We start from the raw sequence: 26,296 nt of genomic DNA on the forward strand, positions 1-26,296 counted from the left end.
ATGCAAGATTGGTAATTTGGTCCAAACCTATTGGATGGTTCCTCTTATTTTCCATTACACAAGTGTTGAAGATTTTGGACAGATTAGTAGACGGTGATTTATATTTTATTACGTCCATATGATTGTGATTTCTAATTAATATTTGGCTACATTGACATTTTCCTACAAAATATGAATGTATTTGGAATAATTAATTTGCTTGAAAAGGATAGGATTAAATGCAGAAAACCTCCATAAACCATTACAAGCAAGTCGTCGTTGGCTATCCAGTCAGATTAAGCCAGGTTTCATGAAGTAACAATAGGGTGACGCGACGGCTACCAAGCAAGATTGACAATTTGGTCCAAACCTATTGGGTGGTCCTATTATGCAAGTATTGAAGATTCTGAAAAGATTGGTGAATGCTGTGATTCATATTTTATCACGTCTATAAATTTGTGATTTCTAGTTGATATTTGGCTATATTGACACTTACCTACAAAATGTGAATCGGCTTGTAATTATTGATTTGCTTGAAAAGGATATGCCTAAGTATTTTATTCATGATTGCTTTTGTTTTGCGTTATGTTTCCTTCATGCAACTTGGCTTCTGGGATCCAGGCCTTTTCGTTCCAGTTCTGTCCAATTATATAATCTGACAATTATTCGGCGTGAACTAGTATAACTTCTATGTATATGTGAATTTTGTCGCTTACACCGTAAAACTTAGGGGTTACATCAAAATTATACTTCTTTACACCAAATTTATACCAATTTATATCCGACTTCTTTGAATTGTTCTTTTGTACGTTAACGTCAAGGAAGTTCACTCGCATTTTCCATTTTGGGCTTCTTTTTGCAAACTTTTTTTTTTTAATCTGCAAATCTACTATGGTTTCCGTTCTGTTTTTGGTGGTGTGTACATAGTCCATAGATTAACTGAAGAAACAATTCATAACAAACAAAATAAGTAATTGAGGATGATTACTGAAAAAAAATATATTTTGGGTTAAATTACAAGGAGTAGCAGCAAGAAAATAATTAAAAAACTAGCAAGGTAATTAGAGTTTTCAGTAGCAAGAAGAAATGAATGTGAGTAATTAAAAATTACATTGTCTTTTACTAATATATGGAGATTGTTAAAGAAATATTTTTGGGTGTTCTCATATTGAGCTAAGAGAATGCTGCCCATTGGACACTTGTTGATACACCTATATTCCACATAACCTACCATATACACACACACTAACAATTACTATTTTCTCTTACATTTATACACTTTTCCTAATTAATCTCAAATTTCTAGAAATCCAACACCTGAAATATATTTTAACAAGTGTCCATTCGACGGACACCCGTTAGACAGACCCAAAAATAAATACAACAATTTCAAAAAAAAATATATATATATATAATAGAAAATCACAAAATATAGCAGAAAATTCATAAAAAGTTTCATTTTTATGTATATTTTGAATTTTTTGAGTCTGTTAAATTTTGTGTATTACTCAGTTATAGTTACTAAATCTAAGGAAACAATAGAGAATTAAAATATGATGTTTATAAAAAAAGAAATATGTAATAGAATAAAAAGTGTGACAGAAAGTAGAATAAGGAGTGGAATAGAAGATCTGTTGCAGTGTCCAATGGGCACCCGTTAAAAAAACTTTTTATTTTTTACTACATTAGTAGTTATCTGATAGTAAAAAAAATAAATAAATAAAATATGATATTTACGAAAAAACAAACCAGTCTCTGGTCGCATTGTTTTAGGGAAGCCAACAAAGTGGCTGACATCTTAGCTAATGTAGGTTTCTTGCATCCGCAGGATGATGTGAGGGTGGTTCACCAACTCTGCTCTCTTCCAAAGCTAGCAAGAGGGGAAGTTAGGTTGAATATGCTGGGCTTTCCTTCTATTAGGCTTATTAAAGGATCGTCGTGATGATCGGTCCTGGTCTCGGCTTGTAAGCTTCTGATTTGGCTATAAAAGTTTCTTTTCACAAAAAAACAAAATAAATAATAAAAAATGGGACCAATAGTAAAACAAGAAGCAGGACAAAAGTTCCATTTCGAGTTCCCGGGCAGACTGCAAGTACATTAGATTGTTGGTAAAAGTCTAGAGGCCTATAATTTCTTCTAGCTCTGAACCATTGCTAAAATCCTAAGGAGCTAGAATATAAGTAGTTAAACTTTTGTACCACACCCTATTAGATATTAGGTTAATTAAATTTTACTCTCTTGAGGTTTCGCCAAATTACCAATCAATCCTTGAGGTTAGGTCAAATTACATTCACCCCTCATAACTAATGTCATCTTTATTTTACCGTTAGATTCTGGAGAATGACAAAATAATCCTTTACCCAAATGCGTTGACAACTAGCCAAGTTTCATTGGAAGAACCGGAGAAGAAAAGGGGAGTCAAAGGAAATAAAACATGTAAAAGAATATTAATAAAGAAAAAAGCTAAGTGCTTCTTCCGCAAAAATAAAGCAAAGAATAATGCCTTCCCACATTATATCTTTGTTGGTAAAAGGAATAAGAAAGAGAAAACAAAACAAAAAAGGAACAAATACATTACAAATGACCTTCTCAATATATTTTCAAGCTCGACTTAGTAAAATATTATCGGTTACCAATCAATCTAAAATTGCTAGAACTACATCTAAATAATGATCTCAAAATGTCTCTTAATTTTTTTTTGGCTCAAAGAATATTTAACTTGCATTTTACATAGATTGATGCTTGGGGTAATAAAAAAAACTCAATCTTAATTTATGATATGATTGCATCAAATAAAGCATTGTAGCTTATCTTTAGAAACTTCTCGGAGTTTTTGACCTCGACTGAATCATTCTTCCAATAGTTTTTCCTGTTTCTTCTTCTGCTTCTTAATGTTCTCACTTTATGGCCAAACAAATATGAAAATCATCTAACCAACGTAAATTACAAATGAGCTCACTTTTGAAATTAAAGATGGAAAAAATAATTATAATTGAAATTAATAATTAAAGTTAGGGATAAATTAGATGGTATGATGGAAGATCTCTCACTTATATTAAAAAAAAAAAATGGAATCACGCTTTTTCTTTTTTCTTGTTTTGTTGCAAAAAAAATTCGCAAGCATGTACGTCCTGGTGCATAGTTGTCACCTCAATTACTGTACTAGGCAGGGGAGAAAATGTGTTACGCGATTGGCTGTTAAACGACAAAATTTAATATTCCAAATGTTGCAGGTGTGAATCCTGGAAGATGGACAATTTGGTCCGAACCCGTCGTTGGATGGTTCCTTTTAATTTCTCAAAAGAAATTTCATGACTTGTGAGTCAAGTCGTTGCCCTGTGATGTAACTGATGCTGGTTATCCTTTGAGATTGAGTCAATTTCACGAGGTGACAACTCATAGAAGCGATAGCTACCAAGCAAGATTGGTAATTTGGTTTAAAATCCTGGTCCTTTTATTTTCCATCACGCAAGTGTCGAAGATTCTGAGAAGATTGGTAGATACTGATTTATATTTCATTGCATCCATACATTTGCAATTTTTAGTTGATATTTGGTTACATTTACACTTTCTTGTGAGGTGTTAAATGCAAAAAACTTCCACGAATTATTACACTAATTGCACTTTACAACCGAAAGTATTTTAATAAGCACTTTACATCCTCAGTGAACTTAAAAATAACATGAAAATTAATTTCATCTAAGTAATTGATGAAATGACCAATTTATCCTTCATCAAAAACTTAAGTGGCAATAACACTATTCTGGTGGGAAGGATTACTACTTTAAATAGACTAATTTCACTTTGTAACAAAAGTCTAATTGTTAACGTATAAAAAAAATATAGTACTGCTTCACATTGACTGAGAATTAAAACTATCGGGGTCTAAACGGGGGAAAAATATGAAAATTTTGAAGTGCTTATGTTGCGCGTTAGATGTAAAGTTTGTAGATATTGGATTTATATTACCAATTTGCTACTTGACTGGTATAGATTAAAGCTAGATTATAGATTAAGTTCCACTACTAGCTAGCAGTGTCTATTATACATGCACAAATATAATTTACGTCTATTATATAATACCAAAAGTTGGGAACTCTTTGTTTTGGGGAAACAATTGTAAAGTTCTGTTTTGGTTATCATGCACATCACGCCCTAATGATGCAAAAATTGGGTTGGCATGTTTTCTGTTCTAAGGCCGTCAGTTTAGATGGGCCTTTTCTGAGCAGCATTCTGATTTTAAGTTGAGGTTTTATCTGGGCATTGTATAGACAGTTAAGAGGCCCAAAAAAAAAATATGTACTGTTTAATTGTAATTATTGACATGTAATTAAGAAAAGTGATTAAAATTTCTTTTTTTGAACGAAATAGCAGGGATGCGTTGAAATATTACTCTGCGTGCACTGAAGAATCCCAAGAGTCCAACAGCCAAGCCAGGGGATCTGATCTCCGTGTTCATTTCAAGGTATAGATTGCTCTCTCTCTCTCTCTCTCTGGAATCACTTGAACAAATGGATGCTTTGATCTACTTATTTGAAGGCCATTTAGTTCTTTTCCTACTCTATATGTATGTTTTTTTTTTTTTTGCTATTTATTGGTCCTGTAGGTTCTTCTGGGGTTTTTGATTGGACTTGTCGGTAGTATAACCTGATGAAAAAAGCAGGGGCCTGTTGCCGTTTAATGTGAATGGGTCTCTCGTAAACTTCAGGGAAATAAAACTTGGCATTGTTATTGGGTGAACCTCTTGAGCTTCATGATCCACGGTTCAGTAAACGATGACACATTTTGATTATATAGTCGTCTTTCTTTGATTATTAGAACAAACCGAGGAAAGCTTGTGTTTTCTACTGGCGTTTGGTAGGCTTCAGACTAGCTTGTCTCTCATGGATGTTTTAGTATTAATTTATTGAATTGACGAACGGTTGTAACCTTGTTTACAGCTCTGAAAAAACTAATTTTGAAGTAAAGAAAAGCTACGAGAATGGGGAAGATAATTGTTTAATAAGTGACAACTACCTTTCAACCTAACAGACTTTTATGAACTGTTGTAACCTTGTTTTCAGCTAGTAATTTTGAAGTAAAGAAAAGCTGGCAGAATGGGAACGTTCTGTTCCTTGGTATGTGGGGAAGATAATTGTTTAGTAAATGACAAGTCCTCGTACCTTTCAACCTAACATACTTTTATGATTCATTTCGATGTGGGTTGGGGTTTTAGTATCCACATCTCGGTGTTATAGAAAGCAGGGATTGTGTGTATCGACGTTGTGCTAATTTGTCATTGCACTTTGCTCGAAAGAGTTCTCTGCAATATCAATTTTTTTTTTGGGAAGATGGGCAGTTGTATTTCATTAATTATCTTGTTGAAAACCTTCTACAATCATCTTCCTGACATTATTATATGTCCATCAGTCTGACGTATGGCGACAAGAAGTAAGCTTCATGTCTTTATGAGCTTTTCCGATCCTTAGTGAACGTCAGTTGCCTTCAGAATTTCCTGGGATATTGTTGATTTTAGTTTTTGATTGAATGCTAGTGAGAATGATTAATAAGTTCTAGTGGGCATTTCAAAGTTGCAACTAATTCTGTTGGGTCTTTCTTTGTTGTTGGATCCACTATTATGGCTTATGTTCCTTTTTCTACAACTTTATTTGTGCTTTGTCATTGGTTTTTTTGGAGCATATAGATGTGAATCTTAGTTCTTGTAGTATTAGAGCTGTTACCTAGGTAGAGTAGTAAGCGTTTTTTTTTCTTTGGAACAGTACAGAATTGATGATGTAAAATCTACTATATCCCTAAATGGTGCTGCTTTGTTATTTGGTCTGTACCCTTAGCTAGTTCTTATCCAAGTATACAATCTGAAAGACCGTCTGTGCTCCTGTTCTTTAACAGAACACAAGGGAAACAGCGCATGCCATCAGGAAGCTGCCTTTAGCCAAGGCTAAGAGATACTTGGAGGATGTTTTGGCCCATAAGCACACGATTCTGTGGAGGTGTTGGGCGTACTGCTCAGGCCAAGAATAGGCATTCAAATGGACAGGGTCGCTGGCCTGTTAAATGTGCTAGCTTCATTTTGGATTTGCTCAAAAATGCTGAAAGCAATGCAGAGGTTTGTCCATGCATCCAGAGGCTATAATCTAAAATTTTTTTTTTGGGTACAACTTTGGCAGCGGTTATTTTATCCTGCAGGTGAAAGGCTTGGATGTGTTTTCTCTTTTCATTTCTCACATTCAAGTGAATCAAGCACAGAAACAAAGACGCCGCACATATCGTGCCCATGGAAGAATAAACCGTATGTCTGATAGATGACTTTTTTTCAGTTTTCTGTTCTGTCCATTATGTCTATTAACTTTAGTGTATGATCTTTTTGGCCAGCCTACATGTCTTCCCCCTGCCATATTGAGTTGATTTTGTCCGAGAAGGAAGAGTCTGTCAAAAAGGAGGTAATACATACCACAGTTATATCTTCTTGTTGTCTGTAATTTCTGGAGTGTTTCTCTCCGTGTCTAAATTTTTTTTCCTTGTATTTTACACAGTTGGCCACCAGCAAATCTAGGAAGGCTTGAGCTATATGTAATGGTGCTTTCATTGGCAATGGCTTTAGTGGATTCTACAAATTTTGAGGCATATTATTGTTACTTAATGCTATTGGAGGTTTCAAGACAAGTTTTGCTAGTGTTTAAATTCAAAAAAGTTTGATTCAAACACATAATTTTGACTTATAGAGACGGCTTTTTGTTCTTCATGATTGTCGTCTGGCTTTTTTTGGGTTGGACTATTTATCAAGGTGCACTTACTGGCTGTCTCTATTATGCTGTCACACCCCTAGGACATGGCAATTTGTTAGGTGCTGGAAGAACTTTTGCAAGCATGATTGAGTGATCGAATTGCTACAGCAAGTACTTATAGCCCAGCATGGCTGCTATAGGCGTGGCGTAAAATTAATTGCCTGGTTTATCCTGATTCATAGAACAAAATATGAATTTAGCCAAAAGGGTCAGTGTTCTACAAAATCTTTAAACTGGTGGTTCGTTTATGATGCCATTCTAGAGGTAGAAGAGTAACATTTGAGGGGGCAAAAATTGCTAAAATATGCTTTTAATATTTTGAATTTACTTTAATCTCAATTTAATATTATTGTTGAACAATTTAATATTGTAACATGTAAAACATTGGCATCCTTCTTTCTTGAAAAAGGGGAAAAAAAGGGCATGGGTTAACTCTGATTATGTGATAATTCATACGTCTTCTCTTCAAAACAATGAGACATTTTTTCATCTCCATTGAATTTGAATGTTTTATGACTCTAATTAGACTGCATGCATATTTTTAATTGTTAAAAACTACATTTGTATTATAAGATTAAACGTCTTCCAAAGCTAATGCTCTATGTGTTGCGTTGCTTGGTCGTCCCTGTATTTTATAAGAAATTTTTGTCGTTTGGCTGCAAGCCAAAAAGGAAGTGGAAATGCCTTATTTATACTTTATTATTATTTTACAATAAGATGAAGCATACATCCTGGTTTTCAATAATTCATGATGCATGTAAAATCAATCAACCAAACTTCCTTTTTAGCAATGCAATTTCTACCCATACTTTATTCAACAAGTTCTCCAGAAATCCGAAGTATGCATAGCGCCATGACTTCTTGAAACATAGGACACTGAAGAATCCCAAGAGTCCAACAGCAAAACCAGGTGCCAAGCCAGCATAAAACCAATAAAAATAAGACTCCTTGCCATCCTCATGATCACCATCAGATTCTCCGGCATTTGATTTTCCATCAGATTCATCAGGGCAGCTTTTGTCTAGCGGTTCGCCACAAAGTCCGCTGTTTCCCATGTAAATGGTTGGGTCGTCTAATGTCTGCAGATGACGTCCGGATGGGATTGGACCGGTTAGCTTGTTGAACGACAAGTTCAGCCAGCCCAGAGAATCTAAGTTCGACAAACTTTGGGGAATTGGACCGGAAAGGTCATTTTTGGATAAATCTAGAGACTCAAGTTGGCTCAAGTTCCCAATGTTTTCTGGGATTCTTCCACTTAGATGGTTTCTAGATAAATCCAAACCCCGCAATCCAACCAGAGACATTAACTCGACAGGTATTTCCCCACTTAGTTTATTTCCCGAGAGCCCCATGAATTTAACATATTTCACATTGCTTGAGGTGTAGTTCAACATTTCACCTTTGACGAAAACTGAAACATCTTCACCAAATTCACTTGTAGGGCCCAATTCTGTCATTGCTGTAACGTTGTTAAAACAGCGAGGTATATGTCCAGTTAAGTTATTGTCTTTCAAATTTAAAACTTGAAGGAGTGATAATTTGCAGAGGCTCATGGAAATTTCACCATGGAAATTATTAGATTCAAGCACAAGTAACCTCAGACTAGATAGTTCGTCCCCAATCCAAGCTGGTATAATGCCCTCCAGTCCATTTTTTCCAAGATCAAGATACTGCAAATTTTCCAGATGTCTGAACGAGAATGGGACCATCCCTGTAAATTTGTTTCGGTCCAAGTGCAAAGAGTCGAGAACATTGAGATGTCCCAATGAAATTGGAATGTGCCCGTAGAGATTGTTGTTTGCCAGAAGTAGCGCACCCAACGTTTTAATCTTACCAATACATGAAGGGATCCTTCCAGAGAGCTGGTTGTTAGAAAGATCCAGGATAGCAAGCCTTTGTAAGCTGCACAAAGAATCAGGGATGCTGCCGATGAAGTGGTTATCACTGAGATCTAGTACTCCAAGAATATCCACTGTCACGTTATTTTTAATGTCGGGCTGTGGAATAATCCCTTGCAGTGAGTTATTTTGAAGATGCAATTGACCAATGTCTGTTGGTAACAATTGCAAAGGCCCCTCGAATTTGTTGGACTCCAAATAAAATTCTGTGCGATATTTAAGACCACTGTTGCCTTTGCACACGGGTGGTTTCCCTGTGATGTAATTGTTGGAGAAATACAAAGATTTTATACCATGACACACTTTCTCAAACCAACCTGGGATAGTATCTGAGATGCTTGCATTTGACATGTCCAAATATTCGACTCTTTTCTGACTTTGAAGCCAGAGAGGAAATTTGGGCCCTATCTTGATGGAACGCATTCTTATAACTTGAAGCTGGAATGGTGGGACCCATGAGGAACTCACGTTCAGAGCAAGTAGAGTGGAGGATAATCGTAACTCTTTCAGTTTTGCGAGTTGGGCAAAGTGAATGTCACGCAACTCCCCGCTCAATGGATTGCCGGATAGATACAAGGATTTCAACTCACTCAGCCTCCAAAGAGAGGATGGAATGGTACCATTGAACCCATTCCAACTGAGATGGAGTTCGGTGAGTTCTCGAAGTTGCCCGATTGCACTCGGGATTTTGCCTTCAAAGCTGTTACCTCCCATGTGCAGTACGGAAAGAGAAGTTAGGTTGCCTAGGCCAAAGGGGAGCGGGCCTTGGATTTGGTTATTTCCCATGTCCAGATGGACGAGATTGTTCAAAGTGAAAAGTGGATCGGGCAGTGAAGCATTGAATTGATTGCTGCTAAGATCGAGGTAGCTTAGTGAAGTCCAGTGCTGAAGGCTGTGAGGAACTATTGGACCGAAAAAACTGTTGCCGCTAAGGTCGAGATGAACGAGTGAAGTTAAATTAAACAACCAGAGAGGGATTGTGGAACTGAATTCATTGCCTCCGAGATCAAGTGAGGTAAGAGATGTGAAATTAAGGTGTGCAATATAAGGAAAGGGATAAATACTACAGGATCGTAATGTTAATGAGGATAAGAAACGAAGTTTATTAAGTGCTTGTAACCAGTCCTGAGCCTTTCCTAAGTCCGCTCCCGAGAGGTCCAAATGTTTCAAGGAAGAAAGACTAGTGGCCCACCAGAGACTCTTAGTGGACAATTGATAACCGAAACTAAAACTTCCAATTTTATTACCAAGATCTAGATAATCTAAGGCTGAGAGATTTCCTAATTGGGGAGGAATTGTCCCACTGAAACCTGCATTAGAGAAGTTCAAATATCTCAAAATTTTCAAGGATCCTATAAATGCTGGGATCCGAATTCCTGCAAAATAATTCGAGCTTAAATCCAAGTAATGCAAATGCTGCAAGTTCACTAACGAAGGACTTATCTGGCCTCCCAAGCAAGTTTCACCATGGATAGAGAAATAATTGAGCGTGTCCCCGTACTCCAATCGAGCACGATCAAAAACAGCGTTATTACGCAAATCAAGTTTCACCACATGCCCAGTGTTCCTGCTGCATCCAACTCCTTCCCATGAGCAACAATCTTGTCCGGTCCAAGATGCCAAACGATTTGAGTTGTCAATTAAACCTTTCTTAAACTCGAGGAGAGCTTGTTGCTCGTTCTCAAAACAGCTAACATTTGAATATGCTCCTGCGTGAAGACTAAGAACAATCTTACTTGCCAAAAAGACAAACCATAACACAATGAATGGAGTGAATTTGATCATATTGTTACAACCTAACAGACTCGATCTTTAGAGATGGTTTTTTTTTTTTTTTGGCTACTAATCAATGCTTTCACACAATATTCATGAGGTGTTTTGAGTGCGTTGAGCAAAAATCAGAAAGCCCCTACTTATAGGTCGAAAGGGTGCATGACTAATTAATGTTACTGTTGTATGTCACTATTAGCCGTTGTAACAACTTTTTCCACACTTCCAACGAAGTACTTTCTCCGTGTTTTTCCTTAGGCTTAAATTTGTCCAAAAAAAAAAAAAAAACTGAAAGACTTTGGTTTGGAGAAATTTGTGGCCTCAATGAGAATTTTGTGCGAATGCATTAGTATTTCAATTAGAAGTTTCGAATTTTTTGCGTGTGCTCTTTAGATACTAAAAATCATTTGAATCTTAGACCTTTTCATTATCTGCTTTTAAATGACAAAATCAAGTGGAAAAAAAATGAAGAATAATAACTTTCTTCCAAACTATAAAAAACATACTGAAAAAAACTCATGTTTAGGACGATAAACAAAATTAAAAACAACTTAGCTTCAAGTTTAAATCTGGAGAATTGTCCTTCCTTTAACAAGTGGGCTGTCTTAGTTTTGAAGATGGACTGTAAAAGTTCTTTATTCGCAAAATTGAAAATTGAAAAGTTCTTCACTTCTTCCTCTTTTTATTTTCAGTTTTTATCGTTTGCTTCTTTTTTCTTTTTCTTTTTTTTTTTTTCACATCCACTAAGAGATTCATTAAAATACTCATACAAATACAATTGTATATAATTTTTAGACGTATTAGCTACTCATCAATGGTAACCCTAGCTTTAGGACGGCCAAAAGAGTAGCCAATGCCAGCATAATCGCACCAAGTTGCCATGTATACCTATCTGGACTGCCATCTCCGAAGACTTGAAGTCTACTTGGGATTTTTTTTTTTTAAGAAAGAAAGCATAACTACTCAATTATGTACATAAGTTGTCCATAACTACTTAATTATATGACACTTCTACTACCAACAAAATAGTAGGCTGAAATGCCCTAAAAGTTTGTAAAAATTTTACATAAGTTTGTAAAATGCCGTAAAAGTCATTCTGGCTTTGGTAAAAAGAACAAAAGGTTGGTAATAAAAGCTACTGCCGCTGCTGGTAGTGTTGGAATCGTCAAAGCATGCTTAGACAATTCATTACTTGAGGAGAATAGAGTTCATAAGAACAGAAATTTCATGACTCTCGAATCAAGTCCAAGTCGTCGTTGGCTATCCAGTCAGATTCAGCCAGGTTTCATGAAGTAACAATAAGGAGAAGCGACGGCTACCAAGCAAGACTGACGATTATATATATATATATATATATATATTTATATATATATTTTTTTTTGAAGAAAGAAAGCATAACTACTTAATTATGCACATAACTTGTCCATAACTACTTAGTCCAAGTCGTCGTTGGATGGTTTCATGAAGTAAAGAGTGGTTTCTTGACTCTTGAGTCAAGTCGAAGCTGTCGTTGGCTATTACATTCAGCCAGGTTTCATGAAGTAACAACTGGGAGAAGCAACGGCTACCAAGCAATAATATCATGACTCGCGAGTCAAGTCGTCGTTCTACAATGTAACTCTTTGAGATTGAGCCAATTTCATGAATGAAGTGACAACTGATAGAAGCAAGATTGGCAACTTGGTCCAAACCAATTGGATGGTTCCTCTTATTTTCCATTACTTTAAGTGTTGAAGATTTTGGAAAGATTAATAGATGGTGATTTATATTTTATTAGGTCCATACGTTTTAAGATTTCTAATTGATATTTGGCTACATTGACATTTTCATTACAAAATGTGAATGGTCTTGAAACAATTAATATGCTTGAAAAGTATAGGATTAAATACAAAAAACCTCCATAAACTATTACAAGCACGTCGCCATTGGCTATCCAGTCAAATTTAGCCAGGTTTCATGAAGTAACAATTGGGTGAAGCGACGGCTACCAAGCAAGATTGACAATTTGATCCAGGGCACCCAAACTCATTGGGTGGTCCTATTATGCAAGTGTTGAAGATTCTGAGAAGATTGGTGAATGATGATTCATACTTTATTATGTCCATAAGTTTGCGATTTCTAGTTGATATTTGGCTACATTGACACTTTTCTGTAAATTGTGAATCAACTTGTAATTATTGATTTGCTTGAAAAAGATATGCCTAAGTATTCTATACATGAGCACAATAATGTTGGTGCAAATTTATTCCATGGTTCTTCTATGCCCTAAATGCTTGCAAATATTTAGGCAGGCATGATTTATGAGTTTATTTTTAAACTATGTGACATATGCAATACACAAATAGATTTTCTTATGTCATCATACGTCATTCATCATCTTTTTTTTCAGCATTTTCTTACATTTGTACATCTCAATAAATAATATAGATATAAAACTTAAAATCTAAACAAGTTATCACTTGGATAGGAGGCCAATGCGATTGTATTTTCATTTGGTTTGATACAATTATTATACTTGTTATATTATTTGGTATATGAAAATATTATAGTGTTGTACTCGTAAAAAAGTTGATGTATATAAAAAAAATATTTCACATATATTCTATACAACAATTAATATAATTATGTACTAAAAATCATAACACGTACAAAAGTTAGACAGAACCAGACAATTCCTCACTCAAGAGTGTCCAAAAATGGATCAACAAAGTTACATTTTGCTACTTGTCTTGATTGACTAATTCAGTTTCATAGCTGGTTCTTGAAAAGATCTAAAATACGAAGAACATGTATGTTGCAGAAAAAATCGGGGATGCTATCATTTCAAGTGGTTATCGCCAAGTTGAAGCGTGTGGAGAGCATCAAATGTCGGTGAGTTGCTTTCGAAACTATTTTATTCATGATTGCTTTTGTTTTGCGTTATGTTTTCTCCATGCAACTTGGCTTCCTGGGATCCAGGCCTTTTCAGTCCAGTTCTGTCCAATTATATAATCTGACAATTATTCGGTGCGTGAATTTTGTCGCTTAAACCGCAAAACTTCTTTGAATTGTTCTTTTGTACGTTAACGTCAAGGAAGTTCACTCGCATTTTCCATTTTGGGCTTCTTTTTTCCGGACTATTTTTTTTTAATCTGCAGATCTACTATGGTTTCCATTCCGCTTTTGGTGGTGTGTACTGTGTACATAGTCCATAGATTAACTAAACAAACAATTCATAACAAACAAAATATAATTGAGGGTGATTACTGAAAAAAAATATATATATATAATGGGTTAAATTACATGGAGAAAATTCATAAAAACAATCTCATTTTTATGTATATTTTGAATTTTTGAGTTTGTTAAATTTTGTGTATTACTCAGTTATAGTTACTGAACCTAAGGAAACAAAAGAGAATTAAAATATGATATTTATGAAGGAGAAAATATATAATATAATAAAAAGTGTGACAGAAAGTTGAATAAGGAGTGAAATAGAAGATCGGTTTAATTTTTTTTTTATTTTTTACTGTGTTAGTAGTTATTTGATAGTAAGGGGAAAAAATTAAAATATAATATTTATAAATGAGAAATAGTAATATAATAAAAAATGGGACCGATAGTAAAACAAGAAGTAGGACAAAAGTTCCATTTCGAGAGTAAAGCAAGTACATTAGATTGTTGGTAAAAGTCCAAAGGCCTATAATTTCTTCTTGCTCTGAACCATTGCTAAAATCCTATAGGGCTAGAATATAAGTAGTTAAACTTTTGTAACACACCCTATTAGATCGATATTAGGTTAATTAAATTTAACTCTCTTGAGGTTTCGCCAAATTACCAATCAATGCTTGAGATTAGGTCAAATTACATTCACCCCTCATAACTAATGTCATCTTGATTTTACCGTTAGATTCTGGAGAATGACAAAATAATCCTTTACCCAAATGCGTTGACAACTAGCCAAGTTTCATTGGAAGAACCGGAGAAGAAAATGAGGAGTCAAAGGAAATAAAAAAATGTAACAAAAAAAAAGAAGAATATTAATAAAGAAAAAAGCTATATGCTTCTTCCGCAAAAATAAAGGAAAGAATAATGCCTTCCCACTTTATATCTTTGTTGGTAAACGGAAAAAGTAAGAGAAAACAAAGCAAATAAAGGAACAAATACATTACCAATGGCCTTCTCAACATATTTTCTAGTTCGACTTATTAAAATATTATCGGTTACCAATCAATCTAAAATTGCTAGAACTACATCTGAATAATGATCTCAAGCATGCATGTCTTGGTGCATAGTTGTCTCCTCAATTATTGTACGAGGCATGCGAGAAAATGTGCTACACGGTTGGCTGTTAAACGACAGAATTTAATAATTCCAAAAGCTGCAGGTGTGAGTCCTGGAAGATGGACAATTTGGTCCAAATACGTCGTTGGATGGTTCCTTTTAATTTCTCAAAAGAAAAATTTCATGACTCGTGAGTCAAGTCGTTGCCCTGTGATGTAACTGATGGTTGGTTATTCTTTGAGTCAAGTCGTTGCCAATTTCAGGAGGTGACAACTCATAGAAGCGATAGCTACCAAGGAAGATTGGCAATTTGGTCAAGTCCATTGGGTGGTTCTTTTATTTTCCATCACGCTCTGATTCTGAGAAGATTGATAGATGGTAATTTATATTTCATTGCATCGGTACGTTTGCAATTTTTAGTTGATAGTTGGTTGCATTGACACTTTTCTACGAAGTGTGAATCGACTTGAAATAATTGATTTGCTTGAAAGGGATACGGTTAAATGCAAAAAATTTCCACGAATTATTACACTAATTGCACTTTATATCCTAAAATATTTTAATAAGCACTTACACCCTCAGTGAACTTAAAAATAACATGAAAACTAATTTCATCTAAGTAATTGATGAAATGACCAATTTATCCTTCGTCAAAAACTTAAGTGGCAATAATACTATATTGGTGGGAAGGATTACTACTTTAAATAGACTAATTTTTACTTTATAACAAAAGTCTAATTATTAATGTATAAAAAAAATATAGTACTGCTTCACATTGACTAAGAATTAAAACTATTGGGGTCTAAAGGGGCAAAATATGAAAATATTGAAGTGCATATGTTGCGTGTTAGATATAAAGTTTGTAGATATTGGATTTAATATTACCATTTTGCTAGAATAGATGCACAAAAAAATAATTTACGTTATTGCTGCACGTCTATTATATAATATCTTGTGAGATGCTACAAATTTTGCACATTTTCACGAAAGTGCTTTCTCCGCACTGTTCCTCAGTGATTAAATTCATTCACCAAAAAGTTGCATGACCAGATAATACGCAAATCTTCTTTGAAGTTCATCAACTGAGCCCACCTCTGTCAATGAGATTTTTCTGCAAATGCATTATTTTTTCGATTGGAAGTTTCCAATCATTTCCACTTGCTCTTGAGACAAAAAAAAAAATCATTTGAATCTTAGATTTTTTTATTATTATTTTGCTCTAGATCTTTTATAAAATCAAATGAAAACAAATAAACTTGGATATATGCACGGTGTGGAGAATCGAAATCACCAATACATGATAACTGTCTTCCAAAATATGGAATAACATTCAAGATAATTGAACTAAAAGAATGCAACAATTTAGGACGATTAATGTCTACAACATTTGCTTCAAGTTTAATTTTGGAAATATTCTCCATTTTAACATTTGGGAACTCTTTGTTTTGGGGAAACAATTGTAAAGTTCTATTTTGGTTAGCTGTTATCATGTACATCATGTCCTTTTTTTTTATCAGCAACGATACATTTGTATAACCTACTTTATCCTAATCTAGGGGAGGGGGAGTCTAAGGAGGCTGTTGTAGAGGCTAGTGAGTATACAGACCCAACTAGACCAAGGGAGTGCTATGATACAATTCTTAGATTTTTTTCGCTGCTGGTGAGGTTTGAACCCTCACCAACAGCCCAATGAGGGACTTAAGTCCCTCCCTGGTGGCCATTGAGCCATTGGCCCAGTGGTTATGTACATCATGTCCTAATGATGCAAAAATTGGGTTGGCATGTCTTCTCTTCTGAGGCCTGTGATAGCGTCAGTTTAGATGGGCCTATTATGAGCAAGGATGAGGGGCAGGAGCGGTCATCAGATGGACCGCTCCTGAGCTGTTCACGGTCAAGATTTGGCTAAAAAATTATATAGTCCAAATCACTTTTTGTACCCCGTTTTTAACAATGTGTGTTGGCTCACAAAATTTGTTCTAAAATTACACGTTGTGCGTTGTGCAAATAAAGTTACCCAATGTGTAAAATGCACAAAACCGCTAGAAACAGTTGCACCTGCCGTGGTCCTATGAGCAACGTTCTGAATTTAAAATCTAGGTCTATCTGGGCTTTGCATTGTACAGTTATGAGGCCCAAAAAAATTATTTACTGTTTAATTGTTATCATGACATGTTTTAAGAAAAGTTATTAAAATTCCTTTTTTTTCTCTAGCAGGAAGAGTGGAATATAAAAAGTAGGGTAGAAGAATGGAAGTAAAACTTAGGACCTCTAGTGTTCAGGTTTCAACTTTAACTACTAAATCAAGATTTCATTGGCAAAAGTAATAAAATACTTATATATTAACATTGTCAACTATTTGGTGATGTACCCAAAATAAACAATTTAGTACGAAACATTTATGCAAAAGAGAAATTTAATAATGCTACACCACTGGTTCCTTGTTCTTCGAAATATATATATATATATATATATATATAAAGATGATGGTGTGTCGTTAAGAAATGTTGGTACGCCATTAATTAGTATTAACTATAGATTTGCAATACATAAAGGATATGCAAATAAATACAAATACGCAGTCTAAATTCACAATTCCTATGAAATGCTAATGCACGCTGCTTAAAAATGAACGAAATGTTTGCTTACGTAGTCCAAATCATCACTTTGCCTTTAATGGTGCATGATTGTCCAAGTATCCACCCACTTTTAAGTGATTCTGCCTTTTTTGTTTTTATTTTTTTGGATGTTTTTTTTTTCCGGGCAACATGTCTTCTTTGGAATTTTTTTTTAATCCTAATGTCAGGCCTGTTCATTTTTGTTTTTCCTGTTCAGGCTTTTTCCTATACTAAATCTTGATATTAAATTTTTATCATTTTAAACGTTATTTGTTTCCAATTGTTCGATCCTTTTAGACATTTCGTTGAAATCACAACCTCAAAATTTTCATTTAGAACATGGCTGAATATTACTTATCTGACTAGCCCCAGGCCCCCCAAATGGGCAAAAAAGTGTCTATCCTGAATGAATGCAGTTGTGAAAAGAACTCCTAGAAATGACATTTGCTGCTGCTAGCATTCCAACTATTTTTTTCATGATTGCTGCCGGTGTTAATTTCATGTTTCTCCTTTTTGCATAAGTTTGAGTAGTTGACTGAGTATAACTTTCCCTCTAATGACAATAATAAAAGTAGTGCCAAATATACATAAGATCCAATGCTTGATACAGAGTATCAAATTCTCTATTTTGTTCCTTACAAAATAAATTCTCTTTTTTGTCCCTTTGCTTCCTAGTTCCAAATCAAATTATCTATTTCGTTCCTTACAAAATAACATTTTGGGTTTTATGTGGCATCGAATTGTGATTTTATCTTGTAATATTTGAGTAGTTTGTGCTGATTTCTTGCTATATCTATCTTCTTCTCATCCTAAGCATCAAATTCCGTATAACTTTCATAAGATTGGTTGCTATTTGAGTGATATGAGAAGGAGCAACCACTGTTTTCAATTTATATCACCGTTCTCCAATAGTTTCTAGTTGCATCTGATGCCTACTCAACAATAGTACATAGCATTAGGACACTTTCAACTCTTCAATTTTGGTCAGTTCTCGAAGAACTTTTGCAAGGAAGATGGTTTCAGTGGTCAAACTGCTACAGTAAGTACTTAATAGATAGTTTAAGTAGTTATTATAGACTTGTAGCTTAAAATTTAATTGCCCAGTTATCCTGATTCTTAGAACAAAATATGAATTTAGCAATTCAAACCAATCATCAGCCAAAAGGGTCAGCGTTCCATTTTAACTTTTTTTTTTTTTGTCGAAACGATAGCTTTTTTCATATATAAGCACTTTAACCTGTACAATAATTGGACAAAGGTCCAGAGAAAAGGACAGACGTCCTACAAAAACTTGGTGCCTAGCACCTAAGAATGGGATTTACCCATTCTTCATCTATCCAGATGGTTAGAGCATGCAAGCTCAATTTAATACTTCCTACTTTTCCTGCATTAGCAAACGAGAAAGAACACTTATGAAACTGATTACTAATGAACTGGATATCTTCTATTAGAGTAGCCATCATATGGTTGCAGTGCCTCGAACCATTTATACACTCCATCAGCTCCTTGTTATCGAGCTCCACTCTGATACTGCTCCATCCTTGACTGATCGCATTTAGTAACGCGAGTCTCACTGCTACTGCTTGATCTTGAATTGGCTCAGTTGATAATCTTTCTCTTAGTGCCCAGCCCGCTTGAATTTGTCCCATAGAGTCAGTTGCAGTGATTCCAATCCCTACTATTGCTTGTCTTTTGTCTTGATGTGTATGAATCTTGATCAGTAGACTGGTATGGCTCTCATTTTGCCCTGGCTCTGGTTCAGTTCGTTGCTGTATTTCTGTTTCCTAAGTGTTCTTCCTTGCTACGTTGCCTTTGTTTGCCTCATCAAACTCTGTCCACTCCTTCATGGCCCTTTGAATAATCTTGTGAGGTTCTCTTTCTTTTTGATTGAATTCTCTATCGTTCCTTGCTTTCCATATCTGCCAGAGGATATTAATGGTGAGGTTCACCTGGTCCTCCCTTCCTCTGTCTTGTTGAGCTTCCACTATTGCTGTCCACCACCTGATGAAGCAATCTGACAGCTCCATAATTCCATCCCACTGCACCGGAGCCATCTTTCAGATTTCCTTAGCTTTTGTACACTGGATCAGTAGATGTTCAAGAGTTTCCTCCTTGTCTCCACACCCTATACAAAAAGGATTCCCTTGTCTTGTTCTTCTGTGTATTTCTGCTCTCACAGGAAGACCTCCATGCAGGCATTTCCAAATGAAGACTTTCATCTTCTGGCTTACCTTTTGCTTCCATAGTGTTTTCCAGGTATTAGACATGGTCCCTTCATAGCTTGTTCCAGTATCCTCCCTCCTTCTTGTGCCTTCCAGATTCTCTTCCTTTATCCAAATCTTATAGCCTGACTGGACTGTATATTGTCCATTCTGTGAGTGCATCCAGTAGTAACTGTCCTCCTTTCCAGTTAAGCTTATAGGAATTTTCAGAATCCTCTCAGCATCTTGTGAGTTAAATATTCTGAAGATCAGCACTGTGTTCCATCTGTTGTTGATCATCAACTCTGATACAAACTGGAGGTGACATCCCTGAGGCTTTGCAGACGTTGGTTTCCCAGATGGTCTGTCTGGAATCCAGTTGTCATCCCATATACGTGTACTTTTACCATTCCCAACTTTCCTCCTACTTCCATTTTGGACATCTTTTCTAGCAGTTGATAAGCTTTGCCACAGCCATGAAGCATTCCGAGGCACATTACAGTTGAAGATGGATTCTTTAGGATAATATTTCGCCTTTAAGACTTTACTGACCAACAAGTTAGGTTGTGTTATCAACCTCCATACTTGTTTGGCCAGTAGGGCTTTGTTAAACTTTTGCAAGTCCCTGAACCCCATACCTCCTGTACTTTTCTTTTCAGTCATCTTCCTCCAGCCAATCCAATGCATCTTTTTCTTCCCTTCAGATTCACCCCACCAGTAGTCTGCCATTTTGGCACTGATATCTCTACAGAGCTTAGTGTGTAGCCTAAAACAGGACATAGTGTAGGTAGGCATAGCCATCGCCACCGCCTTTAGCATAATTTCCTTGCCAGCCTGACTCAGCAACTTGTTTTTCCATCCCAATAGTTTATTATCAATTGAGTTCCTGATGAAACCAAACACCTGCTCTTTTGACTTTGTAATGATCATTGGTAATCCAAGGTATTTGCCTTGTCCTACCTGCTGGATTGCCCCCATTGTTTGACAGACTTCATGCCTCACTGGTTGGGTTGTATTTTTGCTAAAGAAAACAGAGGATTTATCCATATTGATAAGCTGTCCAGTAGCCTCTTCGTACACTTTTAGTATTTGCATTAACTTCCTAGCTTCTTGAGAGTTGGCTTTGCAGAATATTAGGGAGTCATCCGCAAAGAATAGATGAGTGATAGCAGGAGCTCCTCTACTGATCTTAACCCCTGTTAGCTCCTTCCCCATCTTTGCTTTTTGCAGCATGTGTGACAGTCCCTCAGAACATAGCAAAAACAGGTAGGGGGATAGTGGGTCTCCTTGTCTGATGCCTCTTGAAGGAGTGATGAATTCCCTATGCTCTCCATTTATGTTGAAGGAGTAGGTCACTGAGCTGATACAGGTTGTAATCCATTCTATCCACTTGGTACAGAAACCCATCTTGGCCATTATAGCTTTCAAGAATCCCCATTCCACCCTATCGTAGGCCTTGGACATATCCAGTTTACAGCCATTGAGCCTACTCGACCATGTCTTTTGTTTTTCAAAAAGTGTATCAACTCATGAGAGAGCATGACATTGTCTAAAATTTGCCTACCAGGAACGAAAGCTGATTGACTCTTGCTAATGCATCTACTGAGAAAAGGCTTTAGTCTGTTAACAAGAATTTTAGCTAGAGCTTTGTACACTACTTGGCAAAGACTTATAGGCCTATACTGTTTAATCTCAGTGGGACAGTTCACTTTTGGAATCAAAGAGATAACAGTGTGGTTCATGGCTTTGAGAAGGACACTATTATTAAAGAAACCTTGGATTGCACTTACTAGATCCTTGTGAATAATGCTCCAGAATTTTTGAAAAAAGAGAGGAGACATTCCATCATTCCCAGGAGCCTTATAGGATCCATAGAGAAGAAAGCAGCTTTTATTTCCTTTTCATCCACTCTTTTAGTTAGCTCCCTATTCATTTGTTCAGTTATAGAGACAGGAATCCCCTCTAAGATTTCATCTAGTTCCCCTGACCCTGCACTCTTAAACAATTCCTTATAATAAGTGGCTACTTCCTTTCCCACCTCTTCTTCAGTTTCTGTCCACTCTCCACTAGACTTTTTCATTTTCTGAAGCCTATTCCTTCTCCTTCTCCCCTTCACAGTTGCATGGAAGAATTGAGTGTTTTTGTCCCCTTCTTTTAACCATCTCACTCTTGCTTTCTGGTTCCAGTAAGCTTCTTCATCCTCGTATGCTATTTTCAACATTCCTTTCAATTCCTGTATTTTTTGCTTCTTATTTTCTACTCTGATTCCTTCATTTCCTCAATCTGGTTTTTGCACCATTTGATTCTTTCCATCGAATTCTTTTTCTTACTACTGCTCCACTTTAGTAGTTCAACTCTACAGTTCCTGATTTTCTGTTTCACCTTGAACCATTTTGTCCCCTCACAAGGTGTGTTCCATGCCTCCTTCACCACCTCCTGAATTCCATCATGCTGTAACCATCTTTTGTCAAACTGAAACCTTTTTTTCCATTTCTTCCTATCCTTCTGTGTATCTAGTACCAGCATGCTGTGATCCGATGCATGTGACTCAATGTGTGAACATTTGGCTTCCTCATAGCAATGTGACCATTCAATCGAGCATAAGCATCTGTCTAGCCTCTCTTTAACTTCACCATTTCCATTCCAGTTATTGGACCAAGTCCATGGCTTGCCTTCAAAGCCAATATCCATCAATTGATTTTCATTTATGAACTTCTTAAAGTCATGGAAGGTTCTGTTATCTCTCATCCTTCCACCCCATTTTTCATCATTTGAGGTGATATCATTGAAGTCTCCCATAATCATCCATTTGTCTCCCCATCCTGCCTTCCTCCTTTTTAACACCTCCCACTGTCCTTTTCTTATCTGGCAATCGCAGCTTGCATATATACCAATAAACCACCAGCTTTCCTTTTTTTCCTCATCTTCCACTTTTGCTTCTATAGTAAAAGCTGTTCCTTGTACCTCTGAGATCTTGACATCATTTGTCCACAAAAAAGCCATACCTCCACTTCTGTTCATGGCTTCAACTATAAAGCTATTTTCAAAATTCAACCTTTTTTTTACTTTTTCCATGTAACCTTTTCTGTTTTTTGTTTCGCTGAGAAAAATAATGCTTGGGGAGAGGAGTCTATTTTCCTCCTTCAAGTGGGGAACTGTCAAGGGGCTCCCTGCACCTTGACAGTTCCACACCAGAACTCTCATGGATGGTTTAGAGACCATGATGGGCTGGTCTCTTCCACCCTGTACATCTGTCCATTGTCTTTCCCTGCTTCTACAAATTTGTTCCTTTTAGCCATCTGTTCAGTAGATCCCAAGTCAGGCATTTCCTCATCAATAATATTCAGCTTCCTTTTAGTGCACAATCCTTTCCTTAGTTCCAAGTTTTGAATCTCCTGCAGAGGTTGTCTACCTCTTCCACTCTTCCTGTTAAGAAGTCTTACTTTTCGCTCACTTTTTATACCTCCTTCCATGACCTGTTCTGGCGCCTCATTTTCCTCCTGCTTATCTATGTTCATCACCACATCTTCATCCACTTTAGTACCTATATGCCTATGCTCACTCTCTCCAGGCACTGATGATAATCCATCTATTAAAACCTCATTCTCCCTTCTCTCCACTGCAGAGCCTGTATCCTGAAACGCCTCTTGCATTCCTCCATCTCCTTCCTTCACTCCCTTTACCTCTTGTGCATCTAGGATCTCCACATCTTCCTGATCACAGTTCTGTATACTCTCCTTGAACACCTCTTTGTGACCTTGCAAGGTGTCAGAGCTCACTATCAAGGCCATACCATTCCTACTTTCAGGTCTGTCTGGTTTGAAACCCTGTTCACTGCTTTTCCCGTACTTTTTCCTTATCCATTCCCCATTTTGAAAACCCCACACTTGTCTATCTGGATGATAAGAGTTGGTTTTGCCATCCTTTTGTGGGGATACTTTCCCAGTCTGAGCTCTTAACCAGGGTCCATACTGATTCTCTTGCTGACCTTTTTTGATATTCACCTCATTCATACACTTCCTCTCACTATGACCAATTATGCCACACTTGTAACAGAAATCAGGCACTCTTTCATACCTAAAGTTGATCCATTTTAACACTCCATTCATTTTAACTGCTGTGCCTCTTAGCAGTGGTTGGGTCATGTCAGCACTCACAAGCAGCTTAAGATGCTTCCCTTCCTTGCCCCCAGAATGGGGAATTAAAACCTCTTTTACCTCGTTGAAAACTTTCCCTATTTTTTTCCCCACATCTTTAGAGATCCAGTGGATGGGCAAGTTCCAAACTTGAACCCACAGAGGAGCAAACCTGAAAGCCTCGGTGTTATCCTCGATTCCAACCTCCCACCTATTGAGTACAAGAATTTGATTATCTATCAACCACGGCCCACCTTTCAGTATTCTTAATCTGCTCTCTTCATCTGGGATAAAGAACTGAAACAAGTTAGGCCCAAGCTCAGCCATATTAAGTTCTTTGGGGTACCCCCAGGCTGCAGACACGAAATTCTTTACTCCAGTAAAATTAGCCACTTTTTCACCTCTTATCTTCCCTATTATGCTGTTCCTACACTCATTGACTCCAGGGCCTATATCATCCAACTCAATCCAAGCTCCGTCCTGAAGAGTAATATTTGAGGGAAAAAAATTGCTAAAATATGCTTTTAATATTTTGAATTTTGAAAATTGCCAAAGGGTCAGCATTAAATTCAATTGAAGCATCATCAATGATAACCACCTCTGTGCACGATTTCAGATATTAATGTTAGTGATGTTAGTGATAAGTAGATTATTTAAAATAATAAAAATTAAACATGCAATTAAAGTATTCTGTCATTAATAAAGCACAAAAGTGAGAACTTTTCAGTTGCAACATCTTATTGCGAAGCATTATGGCTTCATTAATTCTAAAAGTTAATTCCAAAAGTTAACGATTGCTGAGGATTCGTTAATTCCAAAGGCTAACGGTTGCCGAGTATAGGGGACAGATGATACCAAAACAACCTGATGACATTAGCATGATGTCGTCAAATCTATTAGTTATAAATTATTTATTTGATATGCAATAATACCTATAGATATGTTACTAATATCAACAAAAAAACTTTCTTTATTTTTGCTCTTGACACTTGGTGTAATTCAAACCCTTAAAATCCAACTCTAATATGCCATTTAAAACTCGCAATTGATGAGTCTAGAGCTAAATCCACCAAGAACTATTTGAAGAAATATAGAACTTAATTCTACAATTGAAGTTACAGAAAATGCATAAGAGCAGTTTTGTTGCCCCAAAATATCCAAAATGAAATGTCGCAAAAGTTAAAGAGTATCAGTATCAGCTTTGAATTCCTCCTATTATGCTTTTTGCATAGAGTTGATCTTCTTCATCTTCATTTTCTGATTTCTCCAGTTCTCCACTTTTTATCTCTTCCTATTCCCATTTTTATTTTTATCTTTTGCTTCTTTTTCTTTATTCACACAGAGAAAAACGTGGAAGGTTCTTATTTTGGTTCTTTTCCTCTACACTTGTCATATCTTCCTTCGTTCTTGCTTCCTTCTTTCGTTCAATTTGATTTTCGATTTTAAGACATTCTATGTTTTTTTTTTTTTTCCATCCACTAAGAGATTAATTAAAATAGTCATACAAATTTGATTGTATATCAACTTTTTTTTTGTTTTGTTTTAGAATTAGCTACTCAACAATAGTACCATAGCATTAGGATAGCTAAAAGAAATAGCCAATATCAGAATAATCACACCCTTAGGACATGCCAATTTGTTTTGGTGCTGGAAGAACTTTTGCAAGGAAGATTGTTTGATTGATCAAACTGCTACAGTAAGTACTTAATAGATAGTGTAAGTACTTATAGCGCAACTCGGGTCTTAATTTACAGTAATTTAGTTGGTAGCTATTATAGACTTGTAGCTTACAATTTAATTGCCTTTAGCCAAGGCTAAGAGGCACTTGGAGGATGTTTTGGCCCATAAGCAGGCGACTCCGTTTACACGTTTCTGTGGAGGTGTTGGGCGTACTGCTCAGGCCGAGAATAAGCATTCAAATGGACAGGGTCGCTGGCCTGTTAAATCTGCTAGCTTCATTTTGGATTTGCTCAAGAATGCTGAAAGCAATGCAGAGGTTTGTCCATGCATCCAGAAGTTGTAATCTAAATTTCTTTGTTTTGTACAACTTTGGCAGCGGTTATTTTATCCTGCAGGTGAAAGGCTTGGATGTGGATTCACTTTTCATTTCTCACATTCAAGTGGATCAAGCACAAAAACAAACGACGTCGCACATATCGTGCCCATGGAAGAATAAACCGTATGTTCGATAGATGACTTTTTTTGCAGTTTTCTGTTCTGTCCATTATGTCTATTAACTTTAATGTATGATCTTTTTGGCCAGCCTACATGTCTTCCCCCTGCCATATTGAGTTGATCTTGTCTGAGAAGGAAGAGTCTGTCAAAAAGGAGGTAATACATACGTAGTTATGCCTTCTTGTTGTCTGTATTTTCTGGAGTGTTTCTCTGCGTGTCTAAATTTTTTTTACTTATATTTTACAGCCTGAATCACAGTTGGCCACCAGCAAATCTAGGAAGGCTTAAGCTTTATGTAATGGTGCTTTCATTGGCAATGGCTTTCGTGGATTCTACAAATTTTGAGGCATATTATTGTTACTTAATGCTTTTGTTGGGTTGGATGTTATGGTGGTGTTGGATTATTTGTTTAGGTGCTGGAAGAACTCGGGTCTTAACTTACAATAAATTAGTTGGTTGCTGTTATGGACTTGT

At 36.2% G+C, this 26,296-nt stretch overlaps 1 protein-coding gene, 2 non-coding genes and 1 pseudogene across 3 annotated transcripts; 3 read left to right on the top strand and 1 right to left on the bottom strand.

Moving 5' to 3' along the window:
* LOC113752394 lies at nucleotides 1-26,153 on the top strand (annotated as a pseudogene).
* On the top strand, nucleotides 4,633-4,765 carry LOC113754614. The gene has a single exon (XR_003465294.1). It is a non-coding gene; the product is annotated as a small nucleolar RNA snoR74 (small nucleolar RNA).
* Nucleotides 5,217-5,373, top strand: LOC113754629. Its single transcript, XR_003465308.1, has one exon. It is a non-coding gene; the product is annotated as a small nucleolar RNA snoR135 (small nucleolar RNA).
* Nucleotides 7,528-9,027, bottom strand: LOC113751243 (receptor-like protein EIX2). Its single transcript, XM_027295178.1, has one exon. It carries the CDS (start codon nucleotides 9,011-9,013, stop codon nucleotides 7,532-7,534), a length of 1,482 nt encoding a protein of 493 aa, XP_027150979.1. The 5' UTR covers nucleotides 9,014-9,027; the 3' UTR covers nucleotides 7,528-7,531.
* Nucleotides 26,154-26,296: the final 143 nt, after the last annotated feature.

Source organism: Coffea eugenioides, chromosome 11 (genome assembly GCF_003713205.1).
Source record: "Coffea eugenioides isolate CCC68of chromosome 11, Ceug_1.0, whole genome shotgun sequence".
In the NCBI taxonomy this organism is placed as follows: domain Eukaryota; kingdom Viridiplantae; phylum Streptophyta; class Magnoliopsida; order Gentianales; family Rubiaceae; genus Coffea; species Coffea eugenioides.

Bases quoted from the DNA above. Each gene is read 5' to 3' on its own strand.
- LOC113751243 (XM_027295178.1), bottom strand. From the start codon at position 9,013: ATGTCAAATGCAAGCATCTCAGATACTATCCCAGGTTGGTTTGAGAAA.